The sequence below is a fragment of the Zootoca vivipara genome, chromosome 1 (assembly GCF_965207765.1).
Source record: "Zootoca vivipara chromosome 1, rZooViv2.hap1.1, whole genome shotgun sequence".
Classification (NCBI taxonomy): Eukaryota; Metazoa; Chordata; class Lepidosauria; order Squamata; family Lacertidae; genus Zootoca; species Zootoca vivipara.
The window spans coordinates 42,153,001-42,167,532 of record NC_142582.1 but is presented as its reverse complement, the minus strand read 5'-3'; the positions used below and the strand labels follow the sequence as shown (position 1 = coordinate 42,167,532).

The window sequence follows — 14,532 nt, the reverse complement described above, 5'->3', positions numbered from 1 at the left end:
TTCATCACAGTTACCTTGTGGTGGTGAATGTATCCTATGGCACGCCAAGGGGAAATGATCACACAGAGGCATCTAGCTTTAAAGCACTTCCTTCTGAAAGTCTAATAATGTTCTCAGATATTTATAACTGCCAACACCTTTACTGCGAAAAATATTTTTTTCCAGTGAAGGAGGAAAAGCTGCTCTTGACCTTCTGCACATTATGTTGTACAGAAGTAAAAGAGAAAGCTATGAAGCAATAGAAACTTGACAAGCAACATTCAAGGATGGGAAAATATTTCAGATACTTTAGGCAACGTGATAATACACTGGAAATTCCAGAGTACAATACCAAGGCCTGCTTCTGCCGGGGAGGTGTGTGTGTGTGTGTGTGTGTGTGTGTGTGTGTGTGTGTAGATCCTTGTGGGGGAGTCAAGGATTAGTGATATTCCGGGGTGGGGTGGGGGGAGAGGCTGAAACACAGACAAAGACTAGGTTCACGTTCTCATTTACTGTGCACTCCCAGAGTCGCCAGTGCTGGGGTTTTCATCCATGTTTACTCTCCCAAATGCATATGTATCGTTTGTTATAAGATACATCAGTCATTCCTAATACATCTCTAGCCAAGGTGTGAACACCTTTGCATAGGGTAAAAACATCCCTGTTCATAAATGTGCTGGCCCCCCCAATATAAGAACATAAGAAGAGACTGCTGGATCAGGCCAATGTCTCTTCTAGTCCAACATCCTGTTTTCACAGTGGCCAACCAGGTGGCTGTGGGAAGACCATATGCAGGATCTGAGCACTTTCCCCTCCTGTGGATGCCAGCAACTCATATTCAGAATTATTGCTGCCTCCAACTGAAAGAGGCAGAGCAATAGCCATCTGTGTACACCAGAGGTGCACAACCTTCAGCCATCTAGAGGTTTCTGGACTACAACTCCCATCAGCCCCAGCCAGCATAGCCAGTGATGAGGGATGATGGGGGGTGTAGTTCAACAACATTTGGAAGCCTGCGGGTTGTGTACCCCTGGTGTACACAAACAGAAATTAATCAAAGCCATACTGATGTGAAGAGCTGGGAGGGGGAACAGCTGTGAAATGCAGGGGAGGGGGACAACTTCACTGCTCTCTCAGGTGGTAATGTGAACACATCTTAAACTGTTTGGAGAAAGGGCGGGATGCAAAAATGATGCAATGCATAAATAAATAAGCTGCTAGTGCTACAATACCACTCAAGGATTAAAGAAGGATACACTAATATAATATTTAGGAGTCACAAGGGTTCCCTGAAGAAAGATTTTCTTGTGATCCAAGGTTCTCCAAGAATGTGGCTCAAAACAAACAAACAAATGTGGATTCTGGTGGTTTCTGAGTGCCCTGAAGACAGTACTGAAAGGGATGTTTGGTGGAGAGAGGTGAACAATATCAAAGCTATGAGTGCAGATCTCCTTCATGGATCACTGCCTTGTCGTGGCGAAGGGGCTTGAATAACTCAGAGAAGCTATGAGCTATGCCATGCAGGGCCACCCAAGATGGACAGGTTATAGTGGAGAACTTTGACTAAACGTGATCCACCTGGAGCAGGAACTGGTAAGCCACTCCAGTATCCCTGCCAAGAAAACTCCATGGACAAAGACAACAGGCATATAAAAGTTATGACGCTGGAAGATGAGACGCTCAGGTCGGAAGGCATCCAACATGCTACTGAGGAAGAGCGGAGGACAAGTACAAGTAGATTCAGAGCTGATGAAGCGGCTGGGCCAAAGCCGAAATGTCACTCATGTTGCCGATATGCCTGGAAGCGAAAGGAAAGTCCAATATTGTAAAGAAAAATGTTGCATAGGACCTGGAATGTAAGAACCATGAACCTTGGTAAGCTGGATGTGGTCACAAATGAGATGGCAAGAATAAATATTGACATCCTGGCATCAGTGAACTAAAATGGATGGGAATAGGCAAATTCAGTTCAGATGACCATCATATCTACTACTGTGGGCAAGAATCCCATAAAAGAAATGGAGTGGCCCTCATAGTCAACAAAAGAGTGGTGAAAGCTGTACTGGGATGCAATCTCAAAAATGATAGAATGATCTCAATATGAATCCAAGGCAAAGCTTTCCAACAACACAAGAGACGACTCTACGCATGGACATCACTAAATGGGCGGCATCGAAATCAGATTGATTATATTCTCTGCAGCTAAAGATGGAGAAGCTTTATACAGTCAGCAAAAACAAGACCTGGAGCTGACTGTAACTCAGATCATCAGCTTCTTATAGCAAAATTCCAGCTTAAACTAAAGAAAGTAGGAAAAACCACTGGGCCAGTAAGACTCAATCTAAATCAAATCCCTTATGAATACACAGTGGAAGTGCGGAACAGGTTTAAGGATTTAGATTTGGTGGACAGAGTGCCTGAAGAACTACGGATGGAGGCTCGTAACATTATACAGGAGGCAGCAATGAAAACCATTCCAATGAAAAGGAAATGCAAGAAAGCAAAGTGACTATCCAATGAGGCCTTACAAATAGCGGGGGAGAGAAGGCAAGCTACAGTTAGAACTGGATATGGAATAACTGATTGGTTCAAAATTGGGAAAGGAGTACGACAAGGCTGTATATTGTCTCCCTGCTTATTTAACTTATATGCAGAATTCATCATGCGAAAGGCTGGACTGGATGAATCCCAAGCCAGAACTAAGATTGCCGGAAGAAATATCAACAACCTCAGATATGCTGATGACACAACCTTGATGGCAGAAAGTGAGGAGGAATTAAAGGACCTTTTAACGAGGGTGAAAGAGGAGAGCGCAAAATATGGTCTGAAGCTCAACATCAAAAAAACTAAGATCATGGCCACTGGTCCCATCACCTCCTGGAAAATAGAAGGGGAAGAAATGGAAGCCGTGAGAGATTTTACATTCTTGGGTTCCATGATCACTGCAGATGGTGACAGCAGTCACGAGATTAAAGGACGCCTGCTTCTTGGGAGAAAAGCAATGACAAACCTAGGCAGCATCTTAAAAAGCAGAGACGTCACCTTGCCGACAAAGGTCCGTATAATTAAAGCTATGGCTTCCCCAGTAGTGATGTATGGAAGTGAGAGCTGGACCATAAAGAAGGCTGATCGTCGAATAATTGATGCCGAATAATTGATGCTGGAGGAAACTCTTGAGAGTCCCATGGACTGCAAGAAGATCAAACCTATCCATTCTGAAGGAAATCAGCCCTGAGTGCTCACTGGAAGGACAGATCGTGAAGCTGAGGCTCCAATACATTGGCCACCTCATGAGAAGAGAAGACTCCCTGGAAAAGACCCTGATGTTGGGAAAGATTGAGGGCACAAGGAGAAGGGGACGACAGAATACGAGATGGTTGGACAGTGTTCTCAAAGCTACCAACATGACTCTGACCAAACTGCGGAAGGCGTGCTCTGGTCCATGGGGCATGAAGAGTCGGACACGACTAAATGACTAAACAACAACAACATGGGTGCAGATGGGACTTGAAGGAGGAGTAGCAATATCTACCTTCCCAGGTAAAAGATTGGGGGGAAATTGAGAGGAGACCCAGGGGTGAGAGCTGGGAGAGAAGCCTGCAACAAGGGAATGGTGTGGTTACATTTAATGCATGCAAGTTGAGCTTCTATAGAATAGTATTTGGAAATAGCCCACAACCCCTGTTTTGCATGCTGCCATTCTTTCTCTTGCTTAATTTTAAACTGTTGAATTAATTAAGTTAGCATATTTACACTGTTTTATACAATGCTCTTTGGGCTGATTTTTAAATATTTATTTGCTGAGATCATGTTGATTTCAAGTTGCTCCTCCTCCTCCTTTTTTTGGAATTGTTATACTTGCTCTTGTTCATCCTGTGAATCACCTTAGGCACAGTTTTGTGAGGAAGCAACACAGAAACAGATGATCAAAGCTTATGATCAAATTGCCTCAGGATCAAGTGTAGCAAATTGCACTTTTCCCTCTGCATGTAACTGCTCTTGTAGAGCCAATTGGATTTCAAGCAGAGAACACTACAGTGTATGAGTTTGACAGTGCAATCCTATTCCTCACAATGCAAACACTTGCTTCAGAGTAGGGTTTTCCCTCAGGACCTCAACAGGAGAAGAAAGGTTTAAGTTCCCTCTCTGATCTCCTTCATTATCAATCCCAGCTGATGCAACTCTACATTTAAAACAACAGCAGCAGCAGCAGCAGGTTAAGAAACAAAAAATGGCACCCAGTTAAGTTTTAACCAGAATAGGCCCACTGAAATTAACAGGCCCAACTTAATCATGTTCATCTGTTTCACTCAAGCTTTACTCTAGGTAAAGCTTAGCTGACTATCACACAAATACCCATTAACCACACATGTGGTTTGCCCAGGGCTACGTACAGAGAGCACAATAAATCTGAACTCCAAACCCTCCATCATCTCAGTTCACTGAACAGATGAACCACCACAGTTATTTTAGCCATCACTGTTACATCTAATTAATGTCAGTGGCCTCACAAGCACATACATTTCACGATACTGCCTGTTATCCAAGTGTTTGACTGGGACTATTCAGATGCTGTACAAAACCTTTACCTTAATATAAAAGTGGGGGGAGGCAGAGGTCAGGTGTGTCCCCTTGTCAAAAAACATTTCCCTCTCATTGTGGTGATAAACTAACACTGTCAACCTCTGAAGAAGTGTGCATGCACACGAAAGCTCATACCTATGACAAACTTAGTTGGTCTCTAAGGTGCTACTGGAAGGAATTTTTTTAATTTTTTGTTTCGACTAAGTCAGACCAACACGACTACCTACCGGTACCTGTAACAACTGTCAAGCTCAGTTACATCTTTAGAGAACCTCTAGAAATCATCAGAAGATGGGGAATCTGTACCTTTAAAATGCATTCCTGACCGCTGGTCATGCTGGCTGAGACAGATTTGAAATGGGAAACCAACAACATTTTACCTCTTCACTATCAGGACAGCCAATCAGAAGAAGAAACAAGTACAGGGGAAACAACTGCAAACAACTACAGGTGGAAGCCATAAGTTTTAAGTTTTCTTTCCTGATAACAGTTTTTGTTTTAACCGTTTCATAAGCTGCCTTGAGCCTGAAAAAGGCAGCACAGAAATGTATGAGGCTGCAATCCTATAAGCACTTAACCAGAAGTAAATCCCACTGAATTCAGTGGGGCATACTTCTCAGAAGAATTTTACAGGATTGTGTTGTAAGTGGCCTACAACATTTCAGAAGCATGCTTTTAAACATCAACCAGTTTGACCACAAAAGATTATAAAAAACCATTTAAAAACATTTAAAGGGTATTAACAGCAATTAAATATACATTACAAAACCAGATACTGAAAGCTAGACACCCATTTGACTTTCAAGGCCTCATGGGGAAAGAATCTGTAAAGTTATGATTCCAGTGACAAGAACACTCCACTCCAATCTTAGATTTCTATTGAGTATGGACCAGAGCAGAGGTCAGCAATCTTTTTCAGCACTTTTGGGGGAAATGAATGAATTCCTATGCCCCACAAATAACCCAGAGATGCATTTTAAATAAAAGGAAACATTCCTTTTACTTATGTAAAAACAAACTGATTCCTGGACCGTCGTGGGCTGGATTGAGAAGGCGATTGGGCGATCTGGCCTCAGGGCTTTAGGTTGCCTACCCCTGGACCAGAGGAGCACTTCAGTGCAGTAGCTTATTGATATTAAAAAGTCACAAGTATTAGCAGATAATTTTACTTATGTACTTACAATAAGCTGGGCTGGCATCTCTTGGCTTAGTTACCACTTACCTCCAAAGTTTCAAACCAATCTTTCAACATGATACCACCAGAATGGAGAATTACCATTCAGAAAAAGTGATAAATTACAAGGGTGATTACTGCTTTTCAGTTTCAAAAACAGACAACCTGAAAGGGAATCTGCTTTGGCCTAAAGATCGTTTCAGTTTCCCTCTGAAAACCTCACCTGTTTAGAAACTGAATATGTAGCAGTTTATTAATGCGTAAAGATAAACCTCAGCGCAAACAAATAAACCTCAGCGCTGATAAATAAGGAAACGAGCACCATTTTTCCAGATTGCCATACGGGATCCAAAGCGGCCCCCCACAAGCGCCCTTCAGAATAGCTACGCCAGCAGCAGCGCCAGCTCCCGGGTCCCACAGGGCTCTTCTTCACCCGCCCCCCCCCGCGCGCTTACCCAGGCCGGCAGCTGCTGCAAGGCGATGCCCTGGCTGATGGCTTGCTTCTCATCCTCGACGAGCCCGAAGGCTGCCAGCAGCCTGGAGCGCTTCTCGCGCCGGTTCCTCCGCCACCACATCCACAGCAGCAAGCCGATGAGCACCCAGCTCGAGCTGAGCCCCACGTAGCCGGCCAGGTACACCGGCGCGAGGCACAGCAGCGCGCGCGCCGCGAAGGAGCCCAGGTGCCGGAGGACCGGAGACACGGGCTTCGCCTCCCCCGACGACGCCGGCGCTCCTGCGCTCGGCTCAACGCCCGGTGGAGCCGTCGCCGGCATGGCAAGGAAGAGGAAGACGCAGCAGCAGCAGCAGCAGAAGAAGAAGCGGAACTGCTCCCAAGCGAAGGACCGGCGGCGGCGGCGGCGCTTTCCCCGACCGTCCAGCCAGGCGCTTCGACAGAGCGGGCGCTTCTCTAGCGCGCGGAGAGTTCCAAAGGAGCGACCATCGCGGACGCCACTCAGCGGCTCCAAGACTTCACACAGCCCGAGCCACTCAGGTGTTGTTGTTGTGGCGCTTGGCCCCGCCCACCTGGGCTTCTCCCAAGGGAGGGGATAGGTGGGAGAGACCATGGGCGGAAGAGGCACCCACTGCTCTCTGCTGCCCTCTAGAGTGCGTCTCGTTTCATGGCAGCTGAGGAAGCTACTATTGGTCCATCAAGCAAAGGGCCGTCTACACCAGGGGTTGTCAACCTGGTCCCTAGTGGGCGTTTCAGGATTCTAGGTGGGCAATAGGGAGTTCTACGGCACAAGTTGAATCCTCCTTTCATGGAGCACTGGTGGGCGGTGAGGAAATTTTACCATCAAGGAAGATGCATTATGCGCGGTAGGTATAAAAAGGTTGACTACCCCTGGTCTATGGGATGCAGGTGGATTAAACCAGTGTTTCTCACCCTTTTTTGGGCCACGGCACACTTGTTCCGTGAAAAAAATCACGAGGCACACCACCATTAAAAAAGTTAAAAAATTTAACTCTGTGCCGCCCTATATTATAATTATGACCGTAAGAAACACTTGCCAAATATTGCTTTCCGGCGGGTTAGTGTTGCGTATTGGCGGCCGCCAGGCTCGTTTGCACTGAGCTTTGGGAAAGAGGAGGAGAAATATTGCTTTCCGGCGGGTCAGTGTTGTTTATTGGTGGCCGCCAGGCACGTGACAATGCAAATCGCCCTTCCAGTCACCGCACGTTGCGGCACACCAGCTAGCGTCTCGCGGCACACTAGTGTGCCGCGGAACAGTGGTTGAGAAACGCTGGATTAAACCACAGAGCCTAGGGCTTGCCAATCAGAAGGTTGATGGTTTGAATCCCCCCCCCCCGATGGGGTGAGCTCCTGTTGTTCGGTCCCAGCTCCTGCCAACCTAGCAGTTCGAAAACATGTCAAAGTGCAAGTAGATAAATAGGTACAGCTCCGGCGGGAAGGTAAATGGCATTAGTCATTCTGGCCACATGACCCGGAAGCTGTATGCTGGCTCCCTTGGCTAGTTTTTTTTTTTTTTTGCCTTTGTTTCATTTTTTTTTTATTTGAAAACCTTTATTACTTGTTAAAAATTACACAATTCCAAAATTACAAAGAAAATGCGTATATAGAAAAGGAATACATATGATCCAATTACAAAACCAAAATATACATATAACCAATAAACAACCTTCTTCCAATCATAGCATTCTGAAATTGGCCATAAAATCCCACTAATCCAAGACTTGGTCTTTCCCGTCTCGGATCTGAGGGCCTAGGATATAGCAACCCAGGCAAGGCTGGCTCCCTTGGCTAGTAAAGCGAGATGAGCGCCGCAACCCCAGAGTCATCCACGACTGGACCTAATGGTCAGGGGCCCCTTTACCTTACCCCTGGTCTACACAGACTGGCAGCAGCTCTCCAGGAGTCTCTCTCAACCCAATCTGGGGATCGAGCCTGGGGTCTTCTGCTTGCAAGGCAGGTGCTCTACCACTGAGCCAAGGCCGTTCCCTAAATGAACTTCGTCGTGGATTAAGCTTTGATGTTTTTAAACTAAAGCCTGGTTCAGATTAGTGGTGTGTGTGTCCCTGCCCTGGGTATTCTGCGACATGTAGTTGACATAATAGTGCATTAATAGTGGATTTATGATGGACACACGGCTATCCTTTATTAGTTCTGTGATACCTACTATTGTGTACATTATTGCCATCCTGAGGGGCACTCCGGGACCATAGTGTTAACAAAAGTGTGTGTCTCTCTCTCTCACACACACAGTGGCACGCAGCACAGTGACTCTGCAGGTGAGGCAGGAGAGTAGGAGGGGCAATATGGGTGGAGATTGGCGCTGTGCAAACGCGCCACAGCACTCCTGTGATTGCATTTGCACAGTGCTGACCTCACCTATCCCTCCTTGGTCCTCCCAATCTCCCTGCTGATAAGCAACATTGACTCCACAGCTGAGAGGTGAGCTAAGTGCCACTGCCCCATCCCTTTGTCCACTACTTTATTTGTGGTATGGAAAGTTACAGAAGTTCAGCAGGAAGCTACAGGGCGTGTGCTGACTGGAAATGAAGCTGTATGTCCACCCTGGAACATGTGCACCAATACCAAAAAGAGCACAAATAAGCATGAATGCACAAAAAAACCACCTCACACACATGGGTGGGGGTGGAGTAATTTGTACTTCATGTACAGTATATAAAAAAAGGCACAAACCATTCCGTGAAAGGTGGGCTTCGGGTACGAATCATTCATAAGTAAATGCTTAATTTAAGCATCCAGAGGGGGAGGAACTGAGGAGGAAGATGTGGGAGGACTATAAGATTTTATGTTAACTGCTTTGAGATTCTAAGTCCCTGGGGTGGCGCAATGGGTCAGTGCACCTGTCTGTTAACCAGAAGGTTGATGGTTCAAACCCACCCAGGGACAACAGTGGACAGGATTCCTGCGTTGCAGGGGGTTGGACTAGATGACTCTTGGGGTCTCTTCCAATTCTACAATTCCATGCTTCTATGATTACTATTATTAAGTGGTTTATAAGGGAGGCTTTGGCAGGGTTTGTGTGTGTGAGAAGGCACTTTCCTGTTCTAGTAAAATGAAATGCACAACACCTGACAACACCTTACAACATTGGATACATTTTGGGTGTCGTCCCCCCCATTTGCTTTGCCCTTCATCTGTCAGGCTTTCCCTTTCTCTACGACTCTTCCCTTCTCCTCCCTGCACCCCCATCTTGAGCCTTCTCTCTTTTCTCATTATCTTTAATAAGAAGAATCACCAGCTTTTAAAAGAAAAAGAGGGGTGATGCAGCCTGGGAGGGTTGAGGTCACTATAGAATGGTAGACCAATTACTGGCCATTACTAAATTCCACAGGCAGTTACTGAATTAATTAGTAAGGCGCCACCAGCTGAAGCAACTGATGAAATGGCATCTAGGACATGAAAGATTGTGTCACAAATCTTTAGGTGCCAGGAGGTTCTTGGTCATGTATTTTACAGACTGGGTAACCTCTCTGGAATGTCAACACACAAATGGGTGCTTCCAAGCTGTCTTCAGGGGCAGCCCCACGTAAAGTGCATTGCAACAATCAATCTGAGAGATGATGAGAGTCGCGATGACTGTAGCCAGCTTCCTGCCCTGCTGGGAATGCAACAACTAGCTTGCTGAAGCACATGGGGTAGTCTTCAACTAAGTTTGTTATTATTTATGGTATGCATTTTTGTGTTTTTATATTGTAAACTACTTTGTGATCTTTAGATGAAGTGTGCCGATAGGCCGATAGCTATATAGATAATATTCTCTCACAAAGAAACTTGCCCAACTAGTTCAGCAATGGAATCCTCCATTAAAGTTTAACCCTTGCTTGAGCACAGTTCAAAGTGTTGGTGCTGACCTTTAAAGCCCTAAATGGCCTCGGTCCAGTATACCTGAAGGAGCGTCTCCACCCCCATCATTCTGCCCGGACACTGAGGTCCAGTACCGAGGGCCTTCTGGCGGTTCCCTCGTTGCAAGAAGCCAAGTTGCAGGGAACCAGGCAGAGAGCCTTCTCGGTGGTGGTGCCTGCCCTGTGGAACGCCCTCCCATCAGATGTCAAAGAGAAAAACAGCTACCAGATTTTTAGAAGACATCTGAAGGCATCCCTGTTTAGGGAGGCTTTTAATGTTTAATAGAGTATTTTATTTCATTTTTCTGTTGGAAGCCGCCCGGAGTGGCTGGGGAAACCCAACCAGATGGGCAGGGTATAAATAATAAATTATTATTATTATTGTTATTATTATTATTATCTAGGGCCCCAGGAATTAGAAGTGACTCAGGCACCACACAGATTGAACCCTCCAAACTCACAACATAAATAATCATAGCCTAGGATGGCGGGGCTCACAGCATGAACATTCCAGTATGTTTTGTCTCTTCTTTTTATTTTCTGGGCAACCCACAAGCCATAGCTCTGGGTCCAGTGCAGAACAAGACAAGCCTTGGTGTTCCCAGCTCCCAGAATCAGCCCAATACTCACACAATCCCACTTTTGCCTCTGTTTTATTTTACTTTTCTGCGTTTGATTAAATTGCTGTCGCTGCCATCTAGTGCATAAAACAAATATTGCAAGGGAAGCTGGGTGAGCAGGAAATTCTGAGCCAAATCACAATAGGAATGTAGTTACATACAGCCAACTCAGGGCAGATTAACTTGTATTCATGATTAAAATGTATTCACAGATTGAAATTGAGGGTGATGCATTTGTGCAGCAATCAAGTGTGCAGTGAACACACTTTTTAATGGAGTAGGTAAAAAGTTTCACTTATTTACATTTTGATCTGTAAACCCCTTTATTGGATTAAATCTATCATAGATAAAAACACAAAATCCAGACAAGCACTTGTCATTATTTCAGAGGAGCCTTGCTGGATCAGACCACACAGGTCGATCATGAAATCCAACATTCTAGTCATTTCTTGTGGGCAGGATTCAACTATAATCATTGTGCAGTAATTGTGCAAGCACCACAACCTCTGCTTTTGCAAGGGGGCATCCCCTACATGCGCCCTAGATCTGTTCTAGGGGTTAACCCAAACCTTTGGACCATGTTTGGGGGCAGCACACATGTGGGGGAGGAGAGGAGGAATGGCTTTTTGTGTATGTAGAAGTTGTTCCACTTACACAATATTTTAGTTGAGTGCTAGCCTTTAAATACAGCAGGAATGGCCAAACTTGGCCCTCCAGCTGTTTTGGGACTACAATTCCCATCATCCCTGACCACTGGTCCTGTTAGCTAGGGATGATGGGAGCTGTAGTCCCAAAACAGCTGGAGGGCCAAGTTTGCCCATGCCTGACTTACAGGCTGCCTTTCTGGACAAAGTCCTCTCAAGGTGCTGAACAGCAATATAAACATAATCTAATTACACTTCTGGAATTTGGGTTCAAGTGCATTACAATAATTATATAGTAAAAAACAACAACGTGCTGTAGGTGTTTTAACAGCAACCATCAATTAAAACTGTGTACGCAGTTTACTTACAGCAGGTGTGGCTGTTCTTCACTAATGTTCCCAGTCTAAATGGCAGCCAAAGGTCTTTTGTCTCCTTTGTTTTTTGATTAGCCTACATCAGGAGAACTTGTCTGGGCTGGAGCAGGGGCGTACCCAGGATCAAAATTAGGGGGGGCAAGGGGCGGGAGGGGAGGGGCCACAGTGGGAATGTGGGCGGGGCTACGTGGCCTGCGCCTCCCAGTTCTTCCGAGGAGGCGGCCCCAGGCTCCCGCTCCCGGCACGAAGCTCCAGAGGCGTGCGGGAAGCGCAAGCTTGTGGCTGCCTCCTCCGCGCCTCCAAGCTGTTTCAAGGAGGCGGCCCCAGGATCCCGCGCCCAGCACGAAGCTCCAGAGGCGCAGGGAGCGTGAGCTTGTGCCTGCCTCCTCTGCGCCTCCCAGCGCTTTCAAGGAGGCGGCCCCAGGCTCCCGCGCCCGGCACGAAGCTCCAGAGGCGCACGGGGAGCGCGAGCTTGTGCCTGCCTCCACGCCTCGCAGCTCTTTCAAGGAGGCGGCCCCAGGCTCCCGCGCCCGGCACGAAGCTCCAGAGGTGCACAGGGAACGCAAGCTTGTGCCTGCCTCCTCCGTGCCTCGCAGCTCTTTCAAGGAGGCGGCCCCAGGCTCCCCCGCCCAGCATGAAGCTCCAGAGGCGCGTGGGGAGCGCGAGCTTGTGGCTGCCTCCTCCGCGCCTCCGCCCCTCCCTAGAAGCAGGGCTGGTGGGCGGAGGCGGAGCCCAGCCCAGCGGAGCGCGAGTTCAGCGTTCCCGCCCGCCGCGCTCTCTGGTTCCCCGCCGCGCTTGGCCTTGCCAGAGGGCGCGCCGGGGAGCTGGAGGGAGGGTGCGGCGCGGCGCGGCGGGAATGGCGAACTCGCGCTACGCCGGGCTGTGCTCCGCCTCTGCCCACCAGCCCTGCTTCTAGAGTAGGGCAGCTGCCCTAACTTGCCCCGTGGTGGGTACGCCCTTGGGCTGGAGTTGCTAACATGTGGTTTGCAATTGCGTTGGAATGCTATTCCTAGCTCCTTGCAAGAATGAAAAGGAGAGAAGAGGTCCAGTGATCTTATGATGGCTTATAGTAATGATGCTGAAACACTTACTGCTCTGGTTCACCATATTAAATCCTCTAGCTCATAATGTGTAGCTGTTTTCTGAATCAAGTCAGTGCATAGATTATAGGAGAAAAGGAGGGAGAACCTTACTGAAATCCCCAAACCTGGCACCCCACCTGTGACCCCCCCCCCAATTTTAGCCATTCATGACCCTCACCATAGCTTTCTGAAAAAAGCTTTAGTGTGCCAGCATGTTTTCTGGAACTCGGCCTTTCATTGCATTGTTTTTCTGCATGCTAAAAACCATTTTGCTCGCACAAGCCTACCTAGACATGTGATTTTATTACATACATTTGCTTTTGAATCTGACCGCTAATCTCAATGGGTCTCAAAGACTGGGTGTACGAACAGCCCCTCTTTCTGCTCTTGGCTGTTCCAGGAGTTCCTGATAATTTTGAGGCTAAGAAAAGTCTACACAGGTGAATGGGGTGTTAGGGGAGGGGTAGTACCTCAGGTGGGGGACACGTCATGCACCTTCTGGGGTAGTTTGTCCACCTTTGGTCCCCCACCCAGCTCTCACCTGTGGCTTCTACAAGTTATCAGCATGCGACAGCGGCCACACTCCGGGAAATGGCTTTGACTAGCCAGCTAAACCAGGTGAGGGTAGCCAATGGATCTCAAACCCTCAGTGAGTTAGGGACTTCTCCTACATGTGAAGACAGGCTCCGGCAAATTGAGCGGACGAGGCCAATAGTGGGTCCAAAGATGATCTTCTTCTTCTTTGGCGATCACTCGTAGCCGAGTAAGACTGTCTTCCACAAACACGGTTTTAACAATGGGTCCGCAAGTGACTGTGGAGGCCAATTCTGGATCCACACGTCCTTCCACAGTGGGGACATTGGTTTCTAGGTGGGAAATAGATCTTTGGACCCCAAATAGTGGGTCCAAAGATCAAGGTGGCAGTTTCTGCACATGCTGTAGAGGGAAGTGAGGGGGCAAATGGGGGTCCTCAACCTAGGTAGCCACGTAGAAGGAAAACTCTGATCGTAAATCTCCACTGCCTTGCGGGATATCTTCAGGAGGAGAAAAGCCTAAGGAGTAATCCCTACCCTAATTCAGAGTGGAGTCTCTAAGATAGTTCTGGACACTCCTGCAGCCAAGCTGGTGCCAAATGTGTTGCTCTGCTTTCCTTTGGGCCACATCAGCAAGACCAAGAGAGGGGTCTTACCAGCTGGGCAGCCCAGGACCTCCATACACACTGCCCAGGCTTGCACCCCAGGGAGGTCACTTTGGGGCTTCTAAAACAATGGCTTGACTTTACCCCTGGAGGCACACTCCATTGTCTCTTGAGAAGGAAGGATGCCAACACACGTGAAGTTGAAAATATGCAACGATAATGACGGTTCTAAAATTGATGTACTTTTTAATATACTGGTATATATTTTTTAAAAACCCCTTGGTGTGTAATGTAGCAGTTTTCCTCAATTGTCGCCAGCTCTGAATATCCAGCTGCTTAGGGTCACCCTGGTGACTGTATCTGTGGACCCCCTGTTTCCATGGAAGACTGAGGTCATGTCCACATATTGCAACGAGGCAGCAGCCCACAGCATAAAACTGCAGGAAATTAAAAATGCAACTCCAGCATGAAATAATGGAAATTAAACCTTTGCACCCTCATTCAGCTGACTGGAAAATTTAATCAAGAGGCACATGTGGCCAATAATCAATAGCAAATATTATTATTTGTACAGCTACGTTAGGTGGGTTATCTAGCAAAACCTG

The 14,532-nt window shown here is 47.1% G+C and overlaps 1 protein-coding gene across 1 annotated transcript in view; it reads right to left on the bottom strand.

Annotated features, from left to right (window-relative positions):
* The window catches only part of ESYT3 (extended synaptotagmin 3), a 44,944-nt gene extending 38,188 nt beyond the window's left edge, over positions 1 to 6,756 (bottom strand). The window contains exon 1 of the mRNA XM_060279091.2: positions 6,193 to 6,756. Within this exon, the coding sequence (XP_060135074.1) occupies positions 6,193 to 6,510 (318 nt within the window). The 5' untranslated portion in view covers positions 6,511 to 6,756. The remainder of the gene's footprint in view (positions 1 to 6,192) is intronic.
* Between the last annotated feature and the right edge of the window lie 7,776 nt (positions 6,757 to 14,532).